The sequence below is a fragment of the Panicum virgatum genome, chromosome 5K (genome assembly GCF_016808335.1).
Source record: "Panicum virgatum strain AP13 chromosome 5K, P.virgatum_v5, whole genome shotgun sequence".
Classification (NCBI taxonomy): domain Eukaryota; kingdom Viridiplantae; phylum Streptophyta; class Magnoliopsida; order Poales; family Poaceae; genus Panicum; species Panicum virgatum.
This window is the reverse complement of record NC_053140.1, coordinates 28460348-28484229: the sequence shown is the minus strand read 5'-3', so window position 1 is coordinate 28484229 and position 23882 is coordinate 28460348. Positions and strand designations below refer to the sequence as shown.

Below are 23882 nucleotides of genomic sequence, written 5' to 3'. Positions count from 1 at the left end.
GGACAAATTACTGTGATTGAGATCAAGCTGACGAGAAAAATCATGGATGATTTGATTCATAGTCTATTTCAGAAATTATAATTACCACCACTCTTTATATCAATCATGATTATTGATCAAAGGATAAAAAGAAAACACATATTCACTGCCTGCAACAGAACTTGTATGGAGATCAGACTTTTTTTTTGAAAAGCAGAACAGCAGACTTTGGGAACACAATTCTGATAGCAACAAAAAAGGTGCAGAGTTACTTGAACTGCAGTTACAGAGAACTCAAAAAGGAAACCTAGCATCAGAATTTATTCAGCCCAAAGCTTACATAATATAACTGAAAATGAAATTCTCCTACAAACAGTAGGAACAATTATTGGCCGTGAGAACTGAGGAAAAGTGCCCCAGGTTCTTCGTATTCAATTGACAGAAGTCGGTTTGTAGTCGATTATGACGACCTTTTCTAATAGAGGCAAGAATACATTTGCGAATTCAACATGCGCTGGGTGCTCGATGTACTCCTTCACTCCTGTGCTTTCAAATGTGGACTCAAAACACATGGGTGAACCCTTGATGCATGTTTTCGATGCTCACATCAATTCCCCTGCAGATCAATGGGCAGATAAAGAAACCAAAATTCAGAAACAAGTAGAAACTTTGCATCAAAGATTGACAGAAAAGGCACTACTGAAATTTTTTGATGGTTTCCCATAATCTTGCCAACGCACTAAAAATTCTAGGATTTGACGAACGGATACATTTAAGGCTGCTGGGAAAGTCTCCCTAGAACACATCTACCATGCTTATGCTCTAAGATCATGTACTGTGGCCGTGTTTGGATCTAAGGGCTAGAGCTATTTGGGCTAGAGCTATTTATCCCAAGCAAATAGCTCTCCAATGAAATAGCTGTTGATATGTTTGGATCCAAGAGCTATTTTGAGCTATTTTTCCTTCCCATTTATTTGGATCCAACTAATTTCTCTTCCTGCAGGATCCTGTGCTCCTGTGCTCCGCCGTGGCCTCCGTGTGGCTGTTGTGCTCCGCCCAGCCCTTCGGTGCTGCTGTGCATGCGCCTGCTGTGCTGTGCTGCTGTGCGCCATGCTGTTGTGCTGTGCTGCGCCTTGCCTGTGCGGTCCAGATCCGGTGGCGTTGAGGGGGAGCAGCCAGGGGCGGAGACAGGGGGGGGGGGGGGCGGGCAGGGGCCTGGCCCCCCTATGATCCCCAAATTTGCACTACAAAATTAAATTTTTATATAAGTTTGTATGGTTGGCCCCCCCTAACAATGAAAAAAATCCAATCCTGGCTCCGCCCCTGGGAGCAGCGCCGCGGTCAAGGCCTCCGCGGCGGAGCAACAGGCGGGGAGGGTGGCGCCAGCTTGGGGATAGCGCGGTGGAGGGACGCGGCGGCTTGTGGGGGAGGGGGCGGCGCTCGTGGGGGAGGCAACGAGGCGGGTAACCGCCGGCGGCGGCGGATCGAGAGGGCGGCAGCGGTCTTGTCGCAGGGGAGGGGGCGGGTCACGGCCGGCGGCGGTGGATCAGGAGGGTGGCGGCAGTCATGTCGCAGGGGGAGGGGGCAGGTAACGGCCGGCGGCGGTGGACCGGGAGGGCGGCGGCGGACATGACGCAAGGGAGGGGCGGGTCATCGCCGGCGGATCAGGAGGGAGGCGGCGGCGGGAGGCGACGCAAGGAGGCGGCGGCGAGAGGCGACATAGGGAGATACGGCCCGATGCGGCCACAGGGGAGGAGAAAAAAAGATTCTCTAGTGGGACCCACATCAAATAGCTCAAATAATCACCTCCTGGGTGTGCTAGTTTTTTGAGGTGGGCTATTTCCAAATAGCCAACTCTAGCCCTCATGTTTGGAGATTTTGGACTAGTTTAGGCTATTTTAGCCTGAAAATAGCTCTAGCCCTTGGATCCAAACATGCCCTGTGTCCTAAAAAAGAAATAGTGGTAGCAGTTACATAGTTCTCTTAAATCCACTGTGGATCCTGGATCCGAAAGCTAAGAGAAATCAAGGCTAACAATCCTGGTCAGTGATGGGACACGGGGAACCCAAACCGAAAACCCAGGCACCCAATTCGTCGAGCATCTGGGGCGCGTCATCACCGGCCTCACTCACAGCACTGAGACCACACCTGATCAGGTAGCTACCAGTCCCGCACAGCCAAGGGCGGAACGAGACGAGATCCTCTACCAGTCCCGCACAGGCAAGGAGGCACAGGCAACAGTTGGCGTGGATTCGAATCGTATCGAAGTCTAGCTAAGTAGGCTAGTAGCTACGGGCGTTACCAGTGGAAGGCCTTCATGGAGGGGACGGCGTCGACGAGCGCCGCGTAGCCCCGGATGAGCTGGTCCAGGCGCTCCGGCGTCACCTCCTCCTTGAAGCGCACCAGCAGGATGTGTTTCACCACGCCGCCGCCGGCCGCCATGCTTCCTCGCAGTTTCTCTGTTGCCGCCCCTCCTACTCTTCTGTCGGTTCGGTCGTGGTTGGTTGGAGCACTGGTTTGCTTTGGGGCTGTTTGGTTTGCTGCATCTGCCTTAACTAGGCTGGCGGGATGCAAGATGTCAGTGTTTGGTTGCCTGCATGTCTGGTTGAGCCAGGCTTCACGCATGCAAATAGCATCCCGCAGCCAGGCTCCGGGGAAATGCCCGAATCGGCCGTTTCTGCCGGGCCAGGCTCACCAGGTGCGGTTGTTAATTTGATTAATGATGTATTAGTGTATGATTAGTAAATATTAAGTGATATTAATGTGTTTCAAAAATGTTTAAGATATAATTAGATAAAATAAGAACTATAAAAGTGTATTTGTACAAAATAAAATTATAAACATAATTTTATAATATTTGTTATCTCACGCACCATATCTTCGTGCAAACAACCAAACAACATCTCTTCTCAGCCAGGCTACACAAATACAGTCAACCAAACATGACAATGTTGCATGCGCTCAGCCTGTCCCATGTGAGGCTGGCTCTCACATACAATCCAGGCTCTATAGCTACGCGAACCAAACGGGCCCTTTGTTCTGTTGCTCCGCTCGGTCACCCCCCTTTGTGACGACTCGGTGATATTACGGGGTGGTCATGGCACGCACTCCCGTAAGGTCCTCGGCATTGTGCCAGCCATGAAAAAAAAACAGATTTGTTCCTTTTAATGTGACTTAAAAGAAAATCACCATCGTTGATTGTTGAATGTGGCATTGATGGATGAGATTGTCTTGTATGCAGTCGAAATATCGGGCCGTTTGGCCCTTTGTTCTGTTGCTCCGCTCGGTCACCCCCCTTTGTGACGACTCGGTGATATTACGGGGTGGTCATGGCACGCACTCCCGTAAGGTCCTCGGCATTGTGCCAGCCATGAAAAAAAAACAGATTTGTTCCTTTTAATGTGACTTAAAAGAAAATCACCATCGTTGATTGTTGAATGTGGCATTGATGGATGAGATTGTCTTGTATGCAGTCGAAATATCGGGCCCACCTATCCACTTATTTTGACCGGTCATCTTTGTTAACGGGTTCGTAAGATCTATTTAGATCTATTTATTTATACTATAATAATCCATGACAATTGAAAAAATTTTCACCAAAACTAGCCCCTATATCTACTTCACAAACCCTACTTTTAAGCCCATCTGAAAGCACCAAATGTTTCACAGGAGGATGTCAATCCCCCTTTAGCAGCGATACCGCGCCCCTGCGTCGGTTTTATTTTCACCAATGGGTTTTCTACCCTCCCCTCGTACCCGCCCGCTCATCACGCCCCAAACACCACCGAGATCGCGCGGGGGTCGCGGTCGCTGCGCCCTCGCGACGCTGCACCCCGCCCGCGGTGCTAGGTCGGGTCGCGGCGCCCTCGCGAGGCTGCTGCCCTCACTCCGCCCTCGTCGCGGCGCCGCCCCTCTCCACTGTCCTGCTGCCGCGGGGGCGCCCTCCGTCGGCCCCCTCGTCGCCGCCGCACTCGCCCTCGCCCTCGGATGGGGCCGCCTCACTCGCCCTCGGATGGGACCGCGCTAGGGCACAGGGTCATCCACCGCGCGCACCGCCGGTGGGGGGGGGGGGGGGGGACGGGTCGTTCGCAGCGCACATGGCTGCCGCCTGGGGATGAAACCCTACTCCGCGCGCGCCGCCGACGAACGAGGTCCTCCTTCGCTCGCGCCGCCATGGGATGGGGGCCCTTCTCCGCCCACACTGCGCGGGGGGGGGGGGGGGGGGGTCTTCACTCACACCGCAAGCTCAGGTCAGGCATGCCTCTCTCCCTCTCTCTGATTTCCTCAAATTGAGATCCCGATCTAGGGTTTGGGGTATGGAGCAGCTGCTGGACTATGGAGACCCGTCAATCCGTGGCACCAATTGTTGGGAGCGAAATTGCTTAATCCCCCAACCCCCCTTTACTACTACTTCCCTACGATTTCTTCTTGTTATGGGGGTTCCGAAAGTGATAGATTACTGAAGGTTAGTGTGTTACATGTTCAACCTGTGTCACCAAGGTTGCAAATTATGTGCATAATTTGTCTGCAGGTTGTGGCTTTACTATAGAAGTCACCTGACCCAGTGTCCACCCAAATATGCATTCCAAGGTTATATAAGACCGGTGCCCTGTTTTATCATTTATTAAATCTGAATGTTCAAGATGTAGTGGTAATTTCTGTTTACTTACATTTGTTTTCCATTTTTCTATAATTAGACCGGTGAAATTTGTCTTGATATATATTGAAGAATGCATGGAGCCCTGGATAGACCCATCAAGATGAATGTGTGGTGTTCTTTTGCAGCCGCTGCAATAATTTACTAGCTGGCTCATGAATTTGAGAGTCATTTGAGCTCATATGACCACAATCATAGGAAGGTAACACATTTTGCATGCTCTTTCGACTTTCCTAATGCATCGTATTGTTTTTTTTCCAGGTTTTCAGTATATGTGCATCTGCACCATTCTGAATACCTTTAATGTGCAGATGTTTAAAGAAATGAGAGAAATACAGAGTAGCAGTGGTAGCTGTGATGACAGGCAGAAAGGTGAGTTCAATACTAAGCTATGTTATTCTTAAGATATGCATTAGGAATTTATTAGGATGTATTCGATACTATGAGTTCATCATAATAGCCATCTACAACAAGCAGGTTAACTTGGACCCTCATGATGTTCTTATGATCTATTTGTTGAAACCGGTGTGCTCGTTTTGAGTTAAGTATGAGTGTCAGTACAACTATGAAATAGGAAGCTTTTGAAGAGTACAATAGAGTCAATCATCGTCAGATTTCTGGTACATGTATCCTCCTGAACCAATCAGGATCATGACCATTTGTATGAAGTCTACTAATTGAACTCCTGAACTCAACCATGGTGAGGAAACTGCACACATACACTGTGATTGATAGTGCTTTTATAAGGATCATCAATGGACATAGCCCTTCATTATCACCAGGATCCTGTAGTATCATTGTCAAAGTCAGGGTTGTTGTGGGTAGCATATCCTGGTACATGTCAATGCTGCATTCGAGTGTCACGATGATTATTCTTTTTTATCAGTGTTTTAAGTAGAAAACCATCATCTGGAAGGGTTACTTGTGGTGGATACAATTTGTGATTCACCATGTTTTATGGCTAGATGCTTTCATGTCTTGTGACCAGGAACATGGTGTGCCCAGGGTGATCTAAAAACAGACTCAGTTCTTTGTGAGGTATTATATATATATATATGGTCTTATATATACAGAAAATTCTGAATAAATTATTAAGGTTTTGTAGTAAAAAAAAGATTGCAAATAACCTCAGAATTAAGGTTTTTGTGACTGCAGGTTTGTTCACTGTAATGGAAATGATATTATAGTTAAATGTTATTGATAATGCCCTACTAATTCCATCAAAATATTATAGGAAGCGAAGAAAAACTAGCAGCCTGCAAAATATTATTCCGTATAGCAGTATTGTTATTTTTATGAACTCATAGCATGATTCCCTAATCGACATGATGAAATCCATGTGATGCCATAATCGGTTGTTTGTTTGTCTTGTTAACATGATAATTCATTGCATTTTGTTGTCAGTTCTTCATTAGTTCAGGAATAAAACGATAAGTAGTTCTTTTTGTGATTTGAAATGCATATATATATTGTTTTTGTAAAGGAGCCACTGTTGCAAACAATTTTTTATTTACTTTCAGTTTGGCAATAGCAATTTAGACTATGGTACTAGACACCAACACAACATTTGAAAAGGAAAGGTGAACGATTCAATCCATATCTCTAGCCCCTTCATATTTTCTGCATGTTTGTGTAGGCAGCGACAGATTAGTGACTTGCGATCTATTTAGGCAGCGACATATGGAATTGATTAGTAATTTCTATTTTCCTGTTGTGTGCGTATCAGAGACCTTTGGAGATGATTAAATTCAGTGGATGATTGGCATCATAAATCACTGGTTTGGGAGAATCATATTATAATTTGGATGCCGTGATAATAAGGTGCAGTGGAATACATGAATATAAATTAACTACTTCAGACGTCACCTTGGCATGTCACCTTGTGCTTGTAGGTTCTCCATCAAATAATTTATGTTGATTATTTTTGAAATGTTGCCGTTATATAAAAGTTCCCTGAATATATGTTAATGGTTTCAGTTAAGTCATCGTTGTTATTCCCTGCTGATACCTCAGAGTTGTTTCTGTTGTCACCTGGATCGCCTCACCATGAAGGTATATATGTAAGTATGTAACAGTGAAGTTTCCGTATCGATGTGCTCACTCTGTTTGTCTGAAAAAATAAAAATGCTGGTTGCATAAAAGGGAGCAGTGCAAACACAGCATCTCACGTATAATGTTGCTGTAAATTTCAGGTTCTAGAGGGCTCTTGGGCTTCCTACTATTGCGGATGCATACTATGCATGACAAATGATGATCAAGGTTTGTTCATATGCCAATGGGTACTCTCAATTGTATGCATCTCATTTATTGTCTCAATTAGTTTGTTGTGTTTTCTCTATTTTTTTTTTGCAAAAATTTCTCTGTTATTTTTTGAAATCACTTGATTTTAAAACATGTGTGTGCTGCACATGGGTTCTCGGCACCCCCAGAGCCGAGAGCCGTGCCGTTGGTTGGATGGGTGTGACTGGATCAGGGCTGAAAAAGGACGAGATCGGAGGAGATAGTCATAGGGATTTATGTCCCAGCAAGGGGACATGGGCGAGAGGCACATATGTAGCCGTGTTGCCTAATAGTATTTTGGCAAAACTTTATGGCTGTTTGTATCTGGTGTTCTTATTTTGTTTTAGATTTTGTAATTATTCCTGTTCTGTGTGTTTTAGGTGTTAATTTTGCTAATGTTTGGTTTTTATTTTTGAAGGTACCTGGTGGTTGGCATTTTGATGGCCAAAAGTGTTGGATAGGTAACACTTTTGCAGATATGCTCATCATTTTAGCTAGATATACATATACAAACCAATTAAATGGGTAATCATCTTCTCTTTCTTGCCTTTATGTTGCCCTCTATTGTTGGTAAATGTCAACCTGAAGTTATATCTATTGCCTATCAAATGTCAATGCAAGGATTATCCTGCTTGCTAATACTGAACTTGATTATCAAATGTCAAGGCAGGGTCAGGAACACATGGCCTAGGGAGATCTAAAAACTGGTGCAGTTCTTTGCGAGGTATTTCATGATCCATTAATGTCTTACCTAAAATCTTGAACTGGTCCTTTCCTGAACGTGTTGAGATCTATTACTGGTAACATGAAACGCTAAGTTTCTACTCCATTTATCTATGTTTACCACTTTCTTTCGGACCTTTGGTTCTACAAATGGACATAATATCATTGCAAAGGAGCTGCTCAGGCATACTACTATGGGGATAAATTTTAGTTGCCTGTTTAACTCTGAAGTAATCTTGCATGACCATGTGGACTGCAGTGGGTGTTTTGAGTGGAAGCATGGGTGAGGTGCCTTTAATAGTATAGAAGAGGCCTGACTGAAGTTCAGCTAAAAAAGAACAGTACAAGAGAAAATAAAAAAAAATTACACAAAGTTAAATGCATCCTATATTTGTGGAAGATGTATTTTTTAGTAACAGGAATTTTTTGAATGTGGATATAAGACTCTGCTCTGTCAAAAAGTGTGCAGCTTTTACAGCTAAATTTTATAGATTGTACTTGTCAATTTTATCATTTGTTAACAGCTGATAAGTTTCTTGTGGATTTTTCAGAAAATACACTGCCTGTTTGATGAACCCGTGATGGAATTGATGTGGGGCCTGAAGAACATGATGAAGAGTTTAGTGCCTGCTGAAACATGTGAACTGACTACGGAGGACCGCCGCCACATGAGTAAAGGAATGCAATTGATCCTGAATAAGTATGACTTCAAAGTGGAGCCAGAGATGGTGAGCTCATTTCTTCCTTTCCCATATCTCAGATCGGTGCTTTCTGTTTTCTTGTATCATTACTTTGATCCCACCATATGTGCAGGTCGATGAAAATCTTATCACTATAGCAACTGCTTTGTACGAGTCTGACTACTGCGTGAATAAGTTTGCTGAGTATTTGCACCTTGGTGGTGAATATCTTAAGGAGGTATCTGGTATTGATTGTCAGAATTGGGATCTACAAAAACTTGCTACTGCCCTTAAATTACTATGTTACCCTAATGACAAGATCGAAACTGGCACTTCTAATGAGGTAAATAGTAATGCTATCCAGATGTAAAATAAGCTTAGGGCTGTGCATTTACTAAAAACTGTCACCATGTGCAGTGTAAGAAATTAATGGTTTGTTTCAGATGTTGTCGGAAGATACGGCACGTATATTGGTGGAGCAAGCACACATGTATGAAAGTAAGCTCCATAAGGGGACATACTTGAATATCTACAAGGAGATCCAGTTTGCCCGTGCTGTTAGGACTGAGGCGCTGGTGTACTTGAAGGCCAAAGGTGCATGTGCTACCCAGTAACACTATTAATTTTCTAAATTGCTGTTGGAGGCATCAAGACTGTTGAGAAGTACCCGACTGGTACCAAGGTGGCTAAGGCTGCTGCGAAGAAGTGATGTGCCTGCTTTGGGGCACCATAATGCTTGACTATCACATCAACTGCTGTGTTATTTTGGTAACATAATGGTGTTGTGAAATGAGTATTTAGATTCTTATAAGTATATTCCCTACATGAGGCTTTGGGGCACCATAATGCTTGACTATCACATCAACTACTGTGTTATTTTGGTAACATAATGGTGTTGTGAAATGAGTATTTGGATTCTTATAAGTATATTCCCTACATGAGGTGTTCTTTTCTTGGTTAATTTAGATACCTAGAGATTTGCTTGGTAATGTGGAGTTTTGATTCTGTGTGCTGGATGCGGCGTCGCGTCTCCTGCCATTGCCTGCTGCACGAGCCTAATGAGACAGTGTAACTTCACGAATACTTGGAACATGGAAATGACTTATCTGGCGTGTTCGTTTGTGAATTGTGTGATATGCGAGAAAACTAAGGTAGAAAGACGAGTGGAAAGATCTGCTTTCTGTGTGAATAAAGCATTGGGAATCCAGACCGGACCCTTAGGGGGTGTTTGGTTTACTAAATTTTAGTTCATATCACATGCAGTGTTAGATTACTGATCAGAAGTATTAAATATAGACTAATTATAAAAGTGTTAGGCTACTGATTAGAAGTATTAAATCTCAATAATACGAAAGCTGGGTTCAAAAGTGGGCTAATGGATGGATAGGTCCACATCGCCCGTTAATCCGCAAACTGTCGGATCGGGCTAACTTGCGACTCAGGTCAAAGCTCAGGACATCTATTGAAGAATAGGGAATCTGGTGTGTACGATTGCAGCATGGTTGCTCTTATTTTTGTGGAATTCTACCAACATGCATGTGAAACTAATGTTCATCAGAATAATATTCTACAAAGGAAAGATAATCAAGGTTGGCAATCCAGTTTATGTTGTGCAGGCAATCCAGTTTGTATGGTACGAAAAGCATGTCATGTGTATGGTGCTCAGATTAAAAAAACAGCTGGTTGTTAAGACTATTGGATGATGTAATAAATCATTTCCCACTGCACACTACTCATGAGTTCAATTGTCTTATTATTATTTTGGACTACGAATTATATGTTATTTTGTGTACGTCTAAAATTTACCCATGGCGTTAGCACGAGTACCTTACTAGGTTAGCAGAGGTGTGCGTGGTAGCATGGTAGCTAAAAAACTTATAAATTTAAGTTGATATGTGTGTGGTAGCCGGAAAAACTTTTGGTCTAATTAGTTAAATTGATTTGTACCTAATGGTCAAAGGTGTTCGGAGAGGTTTGTACGCATTTCTCTTCATATATGTGTACGAATATAATAAGAATATGGTATTGGTGATATGGTGATGGTGCTTGAGTTTTTTTAACACGTGCGGCATGCACACTCTATTGATGCAAACACTTAAAAATTAGAATGCATATACTACTGTTTTCTGAAATTGTGTAGGCTGATGGAGTGAGATATCTTCCTGAATCTTCAATTTGTCAAATTCTTCATTTGTGAACTCAACATCGGTACATCCATATCCATACTAGGTCAAGACAGACCTATTTTTCGCAATATAGTATGGTGAAGGTACATCGTTTTAAACATGCTACTATAAAAAAAAGAACTATATGCTCCTCTGTGAGAAAAATGTGGAGTTTGAGCTGTGCAAGGGTCCTATATACTAGAAATATTGGCGCGCTAACGCCGCGTTTATAGGTAATGTGAGTGTATATGGTTGTGTGGCATGTGAGAGCTTATTTAATTTGCTGCAGCAAAGAAAATGCCAGACATGGCATGATGGTGGGCGAGAGGACAGTAAGTAGACTGCCATGATCAATGGACAACTCTAATTTATACTATTGAAAATAAATGTGGTAGATTTTTGTTCATATACAGCAGATACGTTTAGAGCCTCGTCAAACTTAATAGATGGCTATATCTAATAGGAAAAAAATACTGCAAATGATGATTTTCCTGTACATTCATACATCAGTAATTTGATCTGAAGCACGAAAAAAGGTACATGTGGCAAACTATCTCGAACCAGAAACTTTATCCGTCCGATTAGCAAGCAACACAGCATATAGAGAAAAAGGCCTGCAGCAAATGTGAGATTTTCGTGAGATATCCTAAGTAGTAATTATAACACTTTGTAATAACAAAAAAAACCAATTAAACTAACCACAAACATATTCTGGAAATATATCACAATCTAAAAATGATAGTCATCTAAGTCTGTTCAAGTGATACATCGAATCATGAATTACCTTTGATGAACCTGCAATAATGGATGGGTAAACTTGTAATATACACAACTAATGGAATTCAGTCAAATAAGCAAGGATCGAACTACTGTAATGAAAAACTTGTAACGAAAAACTTAAGATCAAGCAGAGCGAATGTGCATATACCTTCCTGAGGCAATTTTGGAACCCATTACTTTTCAACTATAGAAAACTATTTGATATTTGAGTGATGAAAGGGGCAAAATGGTTGGTAATATTTATAATGCAGGTTACTATCTGCCACTGACAATCATATTCAAAGGCCTAAGGCAGAAAGTGCAGAAGGAAGCCACCATAAAATCAGTTGCCAATAGGCCAAAAGCACTTTATTTCTTAAAATCATAATGATAACATTGCCCGGTGCATAAAATAATGATAATTACTGAATATGACAATTATGCCACTGTCATCATGATCACTATCTTAGAGCATCAGTTCAATCCATTCTAATCAGTAAACATAGCACCTCTCATGTGAAAAAGGCATTGAAGATGTGACCACATCTTTGCAAGCACTAAAGCCTAGGAAATAAATGCTTATTTAAAGACGAAACTCCAAGAAAATACAATTTTCCAAAAGAGAAACTTTGATAGACATCTCGTCTGATTAAAGCAAGATATGGTGGATCTTAAACCCTGAATATCATGTTGATAGGCTAGTTGCACCTAAAGCAGTTACATCTAGACCAAAACTGGTCATATTTGGTATCTCACAAAACTGCATGCACTTTCTTCAGGTATGCACGTCGCATTTACTCTTTGACAGCAAAATATAAGAAAAAAAAAGTAGAACCAGCAATGCAATTTGATAAAACATAAGGTACAGGTATGCAACTTAATAAATATAGGAAGGTAAATATGATGTTCAAGAGCTATAGATTTATACTAATAACTTTATCTATTTTTAAATAAGCTACCATCATTCAAGAGCTACAGATTTATACTAATAACTTTATCTATTTGTAAATAAGCTACCATCACTGACATAGCTACAGACATATAATGGGCGAATATCACAGAATGGAAATATAGATGTATATACAGAGAGAACTAACATTGAATTTTGGAAAGAAGTTGTGCAATAAAAAAAATAAGTTCATGCATAGGAATGAAAGAAAACAAATGCATTCATAAATCGAAATCTAGCAACCAATATGTGACAAACCTAAATTGTGTTACCGCAGCAGCTAAATTTTATGGCAAACAATGAAAAGGAACCAGCTTTCAGTTCTATATATCTCCTTGCCTCGTTCCTGCACATTGATGTGACCAAATTTAAACTTGCAAGTCTGTATCAAATTCAAAATCTTTAATTAGTAAATGCTGATACGCAATATTGGCTTAACATGAAACAATAGTCATAACACTTCAATCGTCAATCTATGAGGAATTTCAGCCCTACCAAACTACGGACACCCAGCAAGGCCACATACTTCAGAATTCCCACCTTTCCAATGACATGAAATTGAACTTTTTAACATGAAAGTAGAGTTCAGCCGTGTGTATCATTTGACCATGTCCAGAAACATAGCCTCAGAAAATCATCCACGTCTGCAGGCACTGGCACGCCCATATGCACTGCACAATGTATAAGAAACTTAACATAGCTCATGAGAAAGAGTTATATGCTGAAAAGTAGACAGCATAACAGCATTTAGGTGTATGTTCAGGCTCCACTCAGAAGGCACACATATATTTTGTAACGCAAAGGGAAAATATGAAGCGCAAAGCGAAAATAAGAAGTGTAATTGTGTAAATCACGGGATGCACAGGTAGCTAATATATGACTAACGTGATAATACAAATCGGTCAAAGGAAGCATGAAGTTTCTGTAAAGTTTAAAGCAATCAATTTAACTACGCCAACTAAATGTAATAGGACACTAACGTATGAAGAATCAAGAGAGACTCGCTTGTGAGGAGGAATAAAATAATCACATCAGCATATGGGGTTGGGGATGGGGCTCGCTGGATCGATCCAGCCACCAATGCGATCCTGCGAGGGGATAAAATAATCACATCAGCACATGGGGTTGCGCAGGGACGGCCGTCAACGGCGTCAACTCAACCTGCAGTCGTACAGGGGGCATTCGGAGGGCGGCGGCGGCGCTGATGGCATGCAGAGAAGGCGACGGTTGACCGGCGGCCACCCGCCATCGCCGCGCCCCGCCGCTCCGCGAGGCCATAGCAGGAGCCACCGCACTGGGACATCATGGTGAGTCTCGGGCGGAGAAACAGAGGAGGTGAAGGCGAGGGATTGGGGGAGACTCATCCGACAGGAGCAGCGCGAAGAGGAGGAAAAGCTAACGCGGACCGAGTGATGCGCCTCGTGTCCTCGATTTGGTGAAGAGGCAAGGACATCACCGCGGGACGTGTAGCGAGGAAGCGGCGGCCGCCCGACTTGTCCTGCGCGTAAGGCAGACGCGAGCGGCCGGAGTAGGCTTCGTGGCGACTGGCGACACCTCTGTGCCGTGCGGTATTTTTTTTACGCAATATGAGTCACATGCGGCACGACATGAGTGGGCGAACACCTGAGAGGCTCCCGCAGGCCTCCTTTTGGTTCAGCAATATAGATTTACATATATGCTGCCACAACAATTATACAAGGTGGTATTTTAGTTCCAAATTGGAAAAAGATTATAGTTCATGTTTAAAATATTCATGCTTCCAACTAAGTACAAGAACTCGAACAATTTCAGCTACTTGCAGTTCTTTAGTACATTAAAAGAGTTGTATGACTAAGCTTATTATATTGAAATTTTAATGATTATCATGTACCGCACGCACGTGCCACGCCGGCAAACTTACTAGTTTGTTATAAGGTTGGAGTAAAACATGTTTGGTACTACAGTTGTCCGTTTCAGTTGTCTTCCTCATTTTGTCTGCCCTGCTTTTGTCTGTTGGTTGAATACAAGGCAGAGAGATCGGCGAGGGCAAAGTCTTCTTGTCGTGGTGGAGACATCGGCGACGACGGTGGGCTATCTCGTCAGGGCGGAGAGACCGGTGATGAGGGCGGGTCTTCTCGTGGGGGGCTTCGCTGGGGACGTGAAGATCGCTAGGACAACGGGATTCTCCTTCCCTTGCTCCTATTATGTGTCTAATTTCTTAGGGTTTCGATCTATTTTGGGGTTTAAAATCGTCTACAAAATTAGTTTGCACGGGGAGCATGCTCGTGATGTGAGTATGTGTGATCTGTGAACGTACTCATGTTTGTTAACGGAGACCCGAAATCTCTGCTTGCTTATGTTCACCTCTCTCTTATCTCTTTGTGTGCGCTTGCTAAGAGATTAGGTGTTCCTCCCGCGGGTTTTGAATGTCCCAGTGGCTTGCACATAGAAGCTTTGAGCTGTTTGTTGGGGACGGTTAACAAGCTATCGCTCCTAGGCCTTCCTACCAATGAGTTTCTGTGTGTGGTTGTCCTTCAATCATGCTAAGTAACAGGTGTGCTTCCTAGGTGTACGACAAAATATCCTAGTGCCCAGTGCCTAAGTGAGGGAAGGTAGTGTTGCCATTGGCGTAAGATGGAGAGAGGCAAAGAGCGTAGTGCTTTGTGTCCTCAGTAGTGTTATAGTACTGGTCCATTTGTGTTGTGTGTTTATCAAGTTTTTTATTAGGAAATGATGTGCTTATTTGTTTCGGTGTTCAAAAATTCTAGCAGGGATTAGCAGTATGCAAATTAAACATTTCCACAACTTAAATTGTGGTGTGAGAACCAACATTTCCTCAAAGTTAAATTTTTAATTTCCTTCTCTAATGTTTTGTTTGTTCTCAATATATTTGATTCTAGCTCCTTTTGGATTGTAGTCAGCTGATTGGATGGGGGAGGTATGGGCGTCCATGCTCGCTTAAGGAGTATTAAACATAGACTTATTATAAAACTAATTTCTTAAGTAGTGACTTAATTATAAGACAAATTTATTAACTCTTATTAGTCCATAATTTGACCACTAATTGCTACAGTAACCATCCACTAATTGGGCATTAATTATACTTAATTGATACGTCTAGAGCCCTAATTGCAACTTATGCAATTAGTTTTATATTAAATTGGCATCTAAATATTCGAATTGACTTCCGAATATTCGTGATAACAACTTAAAAAACCAAACGAGGGCTAAGCTATTTCCCAAAAGCTAATTGGAGGCCTACCAATGGAAGGTAGGGACATCTATTTATACCTCATTTCGGTACAACATCTTCAATAGCTTCTCGGAGAGCTTCCCTGGAAGTTGTGCTAAATGGGTATAAGGCCAGTCTCAATGGAGTTTCATGAGAGTTTCATGAGCGTTTAATTTTGCTGATGTGGCAGATATTTATAGGGAAAGAGAAGACAAAGTTTCATAGGATGTGAGAGGAGTTTCGTCCCCATGAAAGTCATCTGGCTCGGTTATCCAGTTTTTGTTCTAGGTAACTGTGCAATGAAACTATGCATTGAGACTGGCCTAAATGCAACATCTTCATCTATGCAAGAGGAGCCAAAAATACTTGCTTCATCGTAACCTCTTCTATCCACTCACGAAGAACAGGAATAAGCTGTTTCCCCAAACATTTTTTAAAATAGCTTCAGCTTCACCAGAGAAGCTGCTAAACACACCATTTCAGAAAAAGTTGAAGCCATGCCAAATAGAATCTTATTTTCTATAGGAACACTTCAAATTGTTTTGAAAGTTTCAATCAATTCAGAACTGTTTGAAAACAATTGACATTGTTCTAGAAAAATGTTGAATCTAAAATTGTTTTGCACTTTCTAAATGTTAAAAAACATTGCATGAAGTTATGAGTATTTCAAATAATTTGGAAATGTTTGAAAGCAATTTAAATTGGTCCAAAAAAGTGTTGCCAAAAAAGTTCCCAAAAAATGTTACACCCTTTTCTAAATGTTAGTAAACAGTACAAAGTGTTTCCGAATGTTTGTTTGAAAACATTTCAAAGTGTTACAAAAAATGTTTAGAAAAAAGTTCCCACCAAATGATTACCAAACATGTCAGAATGTTTGAAACATTGTAGTTGTGATAAAAAATAATTCAAAGTTTCCCAAAAAGTTATTGAGTAAATTGTTTTGGATTTTCCTAAAAGTTTTATAAACACTTTAGAATGTTATGAATATTTCAAACAATTTGGAAATGTTTGAAAAATTTTAAATTGTTCAAAATATTGTTGACCAAAAGTTCTCAAACAATGTCTCACACTTTTGGGATGTTAGTAAACACTTCAGAATGTTCCTAATGTTTGAAGCATTTCAGATTTCTTTGAAAACATTCAAAAATATTCTAAAAATTCTTACCAAAAAGTTCCCAAAAAAATGTTTTGCAAACACTTAAGAAGTTTTAGAATGATTCAAACATTCTAGATTTTTTTAGAACAATTCAAAGTTTTCTAAAAAATGTTGAGCAAATTGTTCCTAAAAAGTTATTTTGGGTTTTTTATAAGTTTTATAAATACTTAAGAATGCCAAAATATTTCAAAATTTTTGAAAATGTTTGAAAACAATTTAAAGTGGTTTGAAAATTTTTGGCTAAAAAGTTCCCAAAAATAAACATTTGAAGGAATATTGAAATTTCCAAATGTAGTGGTATTTTTTTGAAACTTTCTGAATTGTTCGAGTATGAGTATGAACCGATCACAAACATTTCGAAAATGTTCAGTAATTTGACATAAATATTAAAGTTATTTGGAATAAGAATTAAAGAAGCAAAAGCTTAAAGGAACAAATAGGAGGTTCTGGAGATGAAGCCGTACTATGAAGCCGTACTGTGACATGTCATGATGAAGAATTCCTTCTCAGATATGTGCTCAAAAGTTTGCAAGCATACTAAGAAAAGTGAGGAGTTTATGATGCAAATTGAAATAGTTTTTGAAAAAAATGGAATGTGAGCAAATGGCCAACAAGCAATCTGCTATAGTTGTGTACAAAGACCCAACTTTTGCATATGCAGATAGCGTGGATCAAGCGGCAAATATTGATAGTTGCTAGTATAATCCAACACAAGGATGGCCCGATCTTCACGACAGTAGGTTCAAGAATAAGAATAACTTTGCTGCAAACAGCAGATAAGTAGCTTTATATCTGCCAAGGTTGGATGTGACCAAGCGACATGGCGAGAGACACCGAAACCTTGAGGACTTCGACTCAATCTCCAATCGATCGCAGAACCACAAACTGAGACTAATCCACACAAAACGGTACATCCGTACTGTAAACCGTGGAGCACAAAGTAGCGGAATCCAGAGGGATCTCTTCACAAGTCCAAGAAGAACAAGGAAGAACAAGGGTGTGCAAGACACTCAGCAGCTCGGCTGCAAAATGATTTTAGTTTATCAAATGATCAAAAGTCTCCTAATCTCTGAGATACATAGGGTATTTATATAAGGAACAATCCTCTTTGCTGGATGTGAATGGACCTTAGAGTTTCTGAAGTTATGGTAAATCAAAAGTCACCACGAACTAAAATCCCAAGGAGCCTCGCGTGGCTGTTGGTCTTCTGTGCAGTCTCCACTGAATCGGTCATAACTCTTTATTGGGAAGTCCAAATTACATGTGATTTATTGCGTTGGAAATTAGACTTAATTATCTTTCCATCCATGTATATCTTGAATTGTGAAACCTTGTGGATTGGTAAATTTTGTATGGGAAGTTGAACATCTAGCAGACTATTAGCCTTGTGATCGGTCTTAACTAAAGTACTCGGATCTCATTACTGGATAATCTAAAGTACTCAGAATGAAAGTCATTGGAAAGTAGACTTCATAAGGTTTCCAAAATATCCTCATTGACCTTTATAGCTTTTGGGAATCAAAAGTTATGACTGCATCTTTCAGACCGTTCTGCAGGACTAGTCGGGTTCGAGTGTGGTCCTTCTCTGTAGTCTTCTTTTGTATTAATGTCATCCTCCTTGGTGAACTTGAGTAATAGAAACGTGCACAACTTAGGCAGTATATAATTCTCGTTAATATTAAAATAAATTTCACAAAGTAGCGCGTTCACTTCTTGTTATAGTTTCTTAGCTCGGTTACGTGTAGTTGGTCCATCATGGACTTTGGTGTGATTTGTATTTTTTATGTTGGATGGTGAATTCTTGACACTTGGAGCAGCATGTATGGTTGGGATGTCCTCATCACATATTTAGTAAGGTCCGGTGAAAAAAGTTCATTGAAAAATATTCAGAAGGAGAAGACAGTAATAAAAAAAAACAGCAGACAAGCAAGGAGGCAAGAAGCCATCAAAGAATAAGAAGAATAATTTTGCAAAGAATGAGCATTGTATAATAGATTTATGATATAATTGTCTCGACATTAAGAATAGACCAAGTATTGAGAAAAGGAAAATAAAACCAAGGAGGGATGTGAAAGGATCGGTAGATCAAAATGAGAGTCTGATGAGAAACTATGTCTATTGATTTGCCAATGTACTACAATGAAGAAGTCCTAACTCGAATGATCTCGTCAGAGAAGCTGCCGCCTCATCGATAGTTGCTTTTGTTTAGCAAGTCTTGTCGATAGTTGTTGGTACGAAGTAGGGGTGCAAATGGATGACCATTAGGTGCACCTCCAACTCTTTTAAATTCAAAATTTTGTATTAATTTTTTAAAATGAGATCCCATTTTGAAAAAGTAATACAAACTCATCTTAAAAAATAGTACAAAATTTTGAACTAGAGAATATTGGAGGTGCACGTAAAGGGCACCATATGACCCTCTGGTAAGGAGAAATGAACCTAAGAACCAGCGATAGAATGAACCGACAAAAAGGAACTAATGTGGGTCGCCCTTGCTTAATGGGCCTCCTAAATCATGAAGTCCAAACAAGCGTAGCAGGCTAGGCCCTAGTGCAACGCGTAGCAGCGCGCCCGACAAATAGACTTCACGGTTCGCTAACATGCTGTTTTTATCACTGCTATGTAACGTATTTTATTTTGGAAACAACTCGTTTTTGGGACCGTAATTGACTTCAGCTTTCCAAAATTGATGTTTTTCTAGTCTTCATCTGATTCCCTGTACCAAGGGCGAGCTAGCTCCGCTCGGCACCACGCTACTATGCTATGAGAAAATAGATGGCCACAGAATGAAGTCGGCCACAGAATCGAAGGGTGACACAGCTGGGTGCGTGCGTGGACCAAGTGGACCAAAATCTGAAAGGACAAAAGAGAACGCAGGGCCTGACGTGTAGTACGACAAAGGAGCGGACGCAATCCAACGATAGAAGATGCCGTACTTATCTATACAGAGCTAGATATAAAGGTGAGCCAACGAACGTCCTAGGGACTTGTTTATCATCTTCACAAAGCCAACTGTTCATGCATCCAGCGTTGCTACTCCATGCAATTGGATGGTAAAATTTCCGTACGCAGCTCTCTTTTTTTCGAACCAAGATGTAGATTATATTAAAACAGTGGCAAACATAGTACATCCTAGTTTTGCAAAGACAACCCTAAGGAAAGCACAAATTACAACCAGGTCCCTGCACATCGTCTTCCACCTCCAGACAGGGAAGAGCGACTGCCTCCGTGGATTCCAAGCATCGCCCAAGAACTTGATACCATTGATCAAACCGAAGCAAATTGAGAGGTGGAGCTGGGTAAAATAAACTATTCCCTAATTCTCCAATTATAGAAGCTGGAGCTACGTTATCAGCCAAATAGGTTCATTAGAGCATCTAGTATGGCTGCTCCATGGGTGGAGTAGATGGAAAGGAGCTGGAATTCATGGAGTAAAGCAGTCCCAAACATACCCTTAAATATTCTAGCACTTTTTATTGGTATTTACAGCTAAATTAGATAGCTCCGTCCTCGGCTTTTTTTGTCAGGCTTCTCCCCGATATTATTAGATTGGGTGGACAATTGTTCTCCTTGAACAATTTGCTCAAGTACTTCGGCGTAAAATTGATCAAGGAGGTTTTTGATGTGGATTAAGCCGACAGGTGGCACTGACTCATCAACATATAAATACATATTGGAAATTTCTTTCTAGAGAAGTCATCTGAGCCTTGCTTTTCCCAACTTCTTCCGAACTCGATCAAAATAAAAGTTCAAATTTTAAAAATCAGAGAATCCCCACGCGAAACTCATAACGTCGGCCGGATCGAGAACGAGAAAGCGGAAACACAAACACCCAACATCCGATATATAGAGGATGCGCGCGAGTCCATATCCATCCAGAAACGCTGGCAGAGCCTCGCGAGCCGACAAGGATAGCCTTTAATTCGGTCCGGATACGTAACGTGACACACCCACCCACCGCGGGGAGCGGCCGCCCCCGTCCGTCCGTCCCGCGACGTGATCGGCGCCTTTCCACATTTATTCCTCCGCCGCACGGCACCACCACTCAGCACCCCGCGGATCCTCGTCAACGCTCCCGGGTCAGGTGCAGCCACAGATCTACGCATATATCCGCGCCCGCTTATACACGCACCGCGGCTCACTCGTTCCATTTTTTTTCTATTCTTCACCGGCTGCCCCCTTCCCCACTCGAACCTCCTCCTCCGGTATATGCTTTTCCTCCCGTGCCTTCCCTTCGCCGCAAAGTTTCCTATTGAGAGAGAGAATCAGGGGAAGATGAAGCTGGTGTGGTGTCCGGAGATGGCGTCCAAGGCCTACATCGATGGCGTCAGGGCGCTCGCCGGCCACAATGACCTGGCCGGGTCGGCGGAGGTGGCCGAGCTCGTCGCCGCCATGGCCGGCGGCTGGAACGCGCAGCTCGTCGTCGAGGCGCCGGACGTGTCGGCGCAGCCGTCCAACGCGTCTTCCCTGCCGCCCGCCACGAGCCTCGCGCTCGCCGCAGCCGCGCGGCGCACGGGCGGGCGCTACGCCAGCGTGCTCCCGGAGGGTGACTCCGCGTCCGCGGTCTACGCCGGCATCGTCGGCCCGCAGGAGGATGAGGACGCCGGAGCGGAGTCGCCGACGGTCGTCGCGGGCAGCGACGCGGAAGAGGCGATGGCGCGGCTCGAGGGCGTGGACCTGCTGGTGATCGACGCGCGGCGGCAGGATGAAGCCGCCGTGCTGCGGGCGGCCAGACCCGGAGAGAGGGGCATGGTCGTGGTACGCCACGGACACGGTAGGCGGCGCGGCGCCACGGCGCTGGCTGCCGCGACGTCCATGGTGGCGGGGACCAGGCTCGTGCGCTCCGTCTACCTGCCCATCGGCAAGGGCGTCGAGGTCCTGCACGTCGGCGTCGGAAAGGGGCCTAGTCTGCATGGCCGGGGCGGCCGCAGGGCGACCGGCCGTTGGATCCGGCAGGTCAACCACAACACGGGCGAGGAGCATGTCTTCCGGCGGCAGTAGTTGATCCGTGCTTCGATCCACCGATCGATCTGCATGCGGCACCGTCTAGGTGCATCAAAGTCAACAAAAAGTTCGCTATACAAAAGGCAATGGGTGTTTTTGTTAGATTCGTTGAATCTGCCCGAGATAGTGATTCGCATGTCAAAAAAAAGGGTGAAAGCTGAAAAGTGTGACGAATCACGATGTGAATAGCTAGTACCTTCTTGATTATGGCTCCTGAATTTGTGAATGCTTTAAACCCGTACTATTCTTTGGCTGTTCCAAAATTTCTTTTCAAATAGATCCTCACACTGCTTTTGTTTTCTTTGCGGGACTGCTTTCATATATTTTAGTTTGCATAATTTTTCATAATTTATCGTCAGTTCACCAACAAACTTTTCCATATATTTCATGCTTCCAAAACTAGATCCATCCTTTACTTTCGGTCACTACTAGAAGAGGACAAAGGTCCACCCCAAAAATACCGACTCGAAGAAGACCTGGTACCAATGCTAGCATAGGTAAATCTTCTTCAGATCGGTACTTTTGGGTAGGATGGAAACCTATGGAGAGCCTAAGGTATTGGTTGCACTAGTGGAAATCGATGCATCGGTGACGAACCAGATTCGTCACCGTAGAGCCCAAATTTGTCATAAAAAAGTTTTGTGACGAATTACAATTCGTCAAAAAACGGAGCGTGGAGTTTGGTTTCTAGTGACAAAATGGTCAAAATGTCACATAACTGAATTTTTTTTAGTAGAACAAATTTTGATTATCAAAGCATAATCTGTTTTGTGACGAGCCAAAAAAAGTCATAGAACGTGGCCATAGGCCACCTATAGCCCAATCCAGGCCCAAAAATGGTGACGAAAATAACGTCACAAATCATCAGGCCCTACCCAAGCCCAAAATTAGTGACGAAAATAAACATCACAAATTGTTGCCACGTAGGATATCTATTCGTCACAGATTAAATCGCTATGTCACCAATAGGTCAGCATGGGTGCCAATATGGAAAGCTAGTTGCAGGCCCATTTATTTATTGGCTCAGCCCATATTAGGAACTTTATTTTTATTTTCATTGTAGCCCATAAATTTAGAGGCCAATGCAATTTTGTACATTATATGGGCCAAGCCCATTTTAACAGCCCAAGTAAAAATAGGTAGCAAAATCACTTTTGAGCTACCAGATACATAGAATGACAAAATCTAGTACTAATCACACAACACAAGATACCACATAAATTATTTCTTCTAGCTAACTTCAGCTTGTTCCTAATATCTTATCCTCAACCAACCTCTTCTAATTGCTTGCTCCTTCTTGCATTTTGTCCTCAACCTGGAAAGCTAAAATATTATGAGTAGGCAATATTTGCAAGTAAAACTAGAATTCTCTGTCATAAAAGCAATCAAATACAAGCTTCATTCAATATGTGTGCAGATGCCCAAACCAATTTCAAAAGCCATTATTAACTTGTGCAGATAGCACTACTACAAAAATGATTTGTAGGAACGCTCCAGTTTTTTTTGTAAAGGCGGGCTAAAATTTGACCCGTTGCTACAAATGGAGCGGGGTTACTGTAGCAACCGATCCGTTAGAGGTGAGTGAGGGGGTGACCCGCCACTATAAACCGCCCCTACAAATGACTTTTGTAGGGACGGGTCACCCCCTCGTCTATTCCTACAATTAATTTTCAAATTTATTCCGAAAATTCATTTAATTCATAAAAAAGCAAAACACATCGAAAAAGGTGAAATTTTTAACATAAGCTTATTGTGATCTATAGAGCTAGAAAAAAAATATTAAAAGCATATTTCAGTGTATAAAGTGATTATGAGTGTGGAAATCATAAAGTTAGCCTTGAGTTGCATGAGATAATAGAGTGAGTGAGAGTTATACATTATGGTTTCACACTCTTAACCATTATATATGCAGAAATATGGTTTTGATATTTTTTGAGTTCTACATATCACAATAAGCTTATGGTAAAATTTCATTTTTTTTATTTCTGTTTGCTATATGTTTTCATTTAAATAAAATTTTAGAATAGAAACAAAATTATTTATAGGGGCGGGTGTCCGCCCCTGGAAAACTATTTGCAGGAGCGGGTGGTGGCATCACCCACTCATTTTTAGGGGCGGATGACGCTATCACCCGCCCCTAAAATCAACTCCATCTAGCTCGCCAGATTGGGGACATCATCGATCCACGCACCCACGCGCTCCACCAATCGCACGCCGTTAACTGGCTGCAGCGGGAGCGGGTGGCCACACCCTTCTCTCTCTCTTCTCTCCCTCTCTCTCCCTCTGTCTCCTACTCCCTTGTCCTCTTATCTCTTCTCC

The 23882-nt window shown here is 42.4% G+C and overlaps 2 protein-coding genes, 1 long non-coding RNA gene and 1 pseudogene across 52 annotated transcripts; 2 read left to right on the top strand and 2 right to left on the bottom strand.

The window, feature by feature from the left end:
* Window positions 1-206: 206 nt before the first annotated feature.
* Window positions 207-2617, bottom strand: LOC120707039 (annotated as a pseudogene).
* Window positions 2618-3723: 1106 nt separating this feature from the next.
* LOC120707038 lies at window positions 3724-9280 on the top strand. Of its 50 annotated transcripts, none has more exons than XR_005688741.1 (13): window positions 3745-4229; window positions 4511-4569; window positions 4677-4838; window positions 4948-5008; window positions 5114-5674; window positions 6157-6524; window positions 6614-6696; window positions 6829-6895; window positions 7335-7441; window positions 7583-7640; window positions 8191-8367; window positions 8453-8662; window positions 8763-9280. XR_005688741.1 is itself a non-coding variant. In XM_039991804.1 (8 exons), exons 6-8 carry the CDS (start codon window positions 8221-8223, stop codon window positions 8931-8933), a joined length of 528 nt encoding a protein of 175 aa, XP_039847738.1. In that variant the 5' UTR covers window positions 6157-6524; window positions 6614-6688; window positions 6829-6895; window positions 7335-7377; window positions 7587-7640; window positions 8191-8220; the 3' UTR covers window positions 8934-9280. The 50 variants fall into 50 exon arrangements, 10 of the variants coding, with proteins under 10 accessions (XP_039847733.1, XP_039847734.1, XP_039847738.1 ...); XR_005688726.1 differs by having other exon boundaries at window positions 4071-4569; window positions 4948-5336; window positions 5625-5674; window positions 6157-6216; window positions 6363-6524; XR_005688742.1 differs by having other exon boundaries at window positions 4075-4569; window positions 5625-5674; window positions 6157-6216; window positions 6363-6524.
* Window positions 9281-12089: 2809 nt separating this feature from the next.
* LOC120707037 lies at window positions 12090-13861 on the bottom strand. Its single transcript, XR_005688709.1, has 2 exons — window positions 13354-13861; window positions 12090-13280 (listed from the first exon to the last, which is right to left on the bottom strand). It is a non-coding gene; the product is annotated as an uncharacterized LOC120707037 (long non-coding RNA).
* Window positions 13862-20619: 6758 nt separating this feature from the next.
* LOC120710610 lies at window positions 20620-21768 on the top strand. The gene has a single exon (XM_039996244.1). It carries the CDS (start codon window positions 20769-20771, stop codon window positions 21558-21560), a length of 792 nt encoding a protein of 263 aa, XP_039852178.1. The 5' UTR covers window positions 20620-20768; the 3' UTR covers window positions 21561-21768.
* The last annotated feature ends 2114 nt before the right edge of the window (window positions 21769-23882 follow it).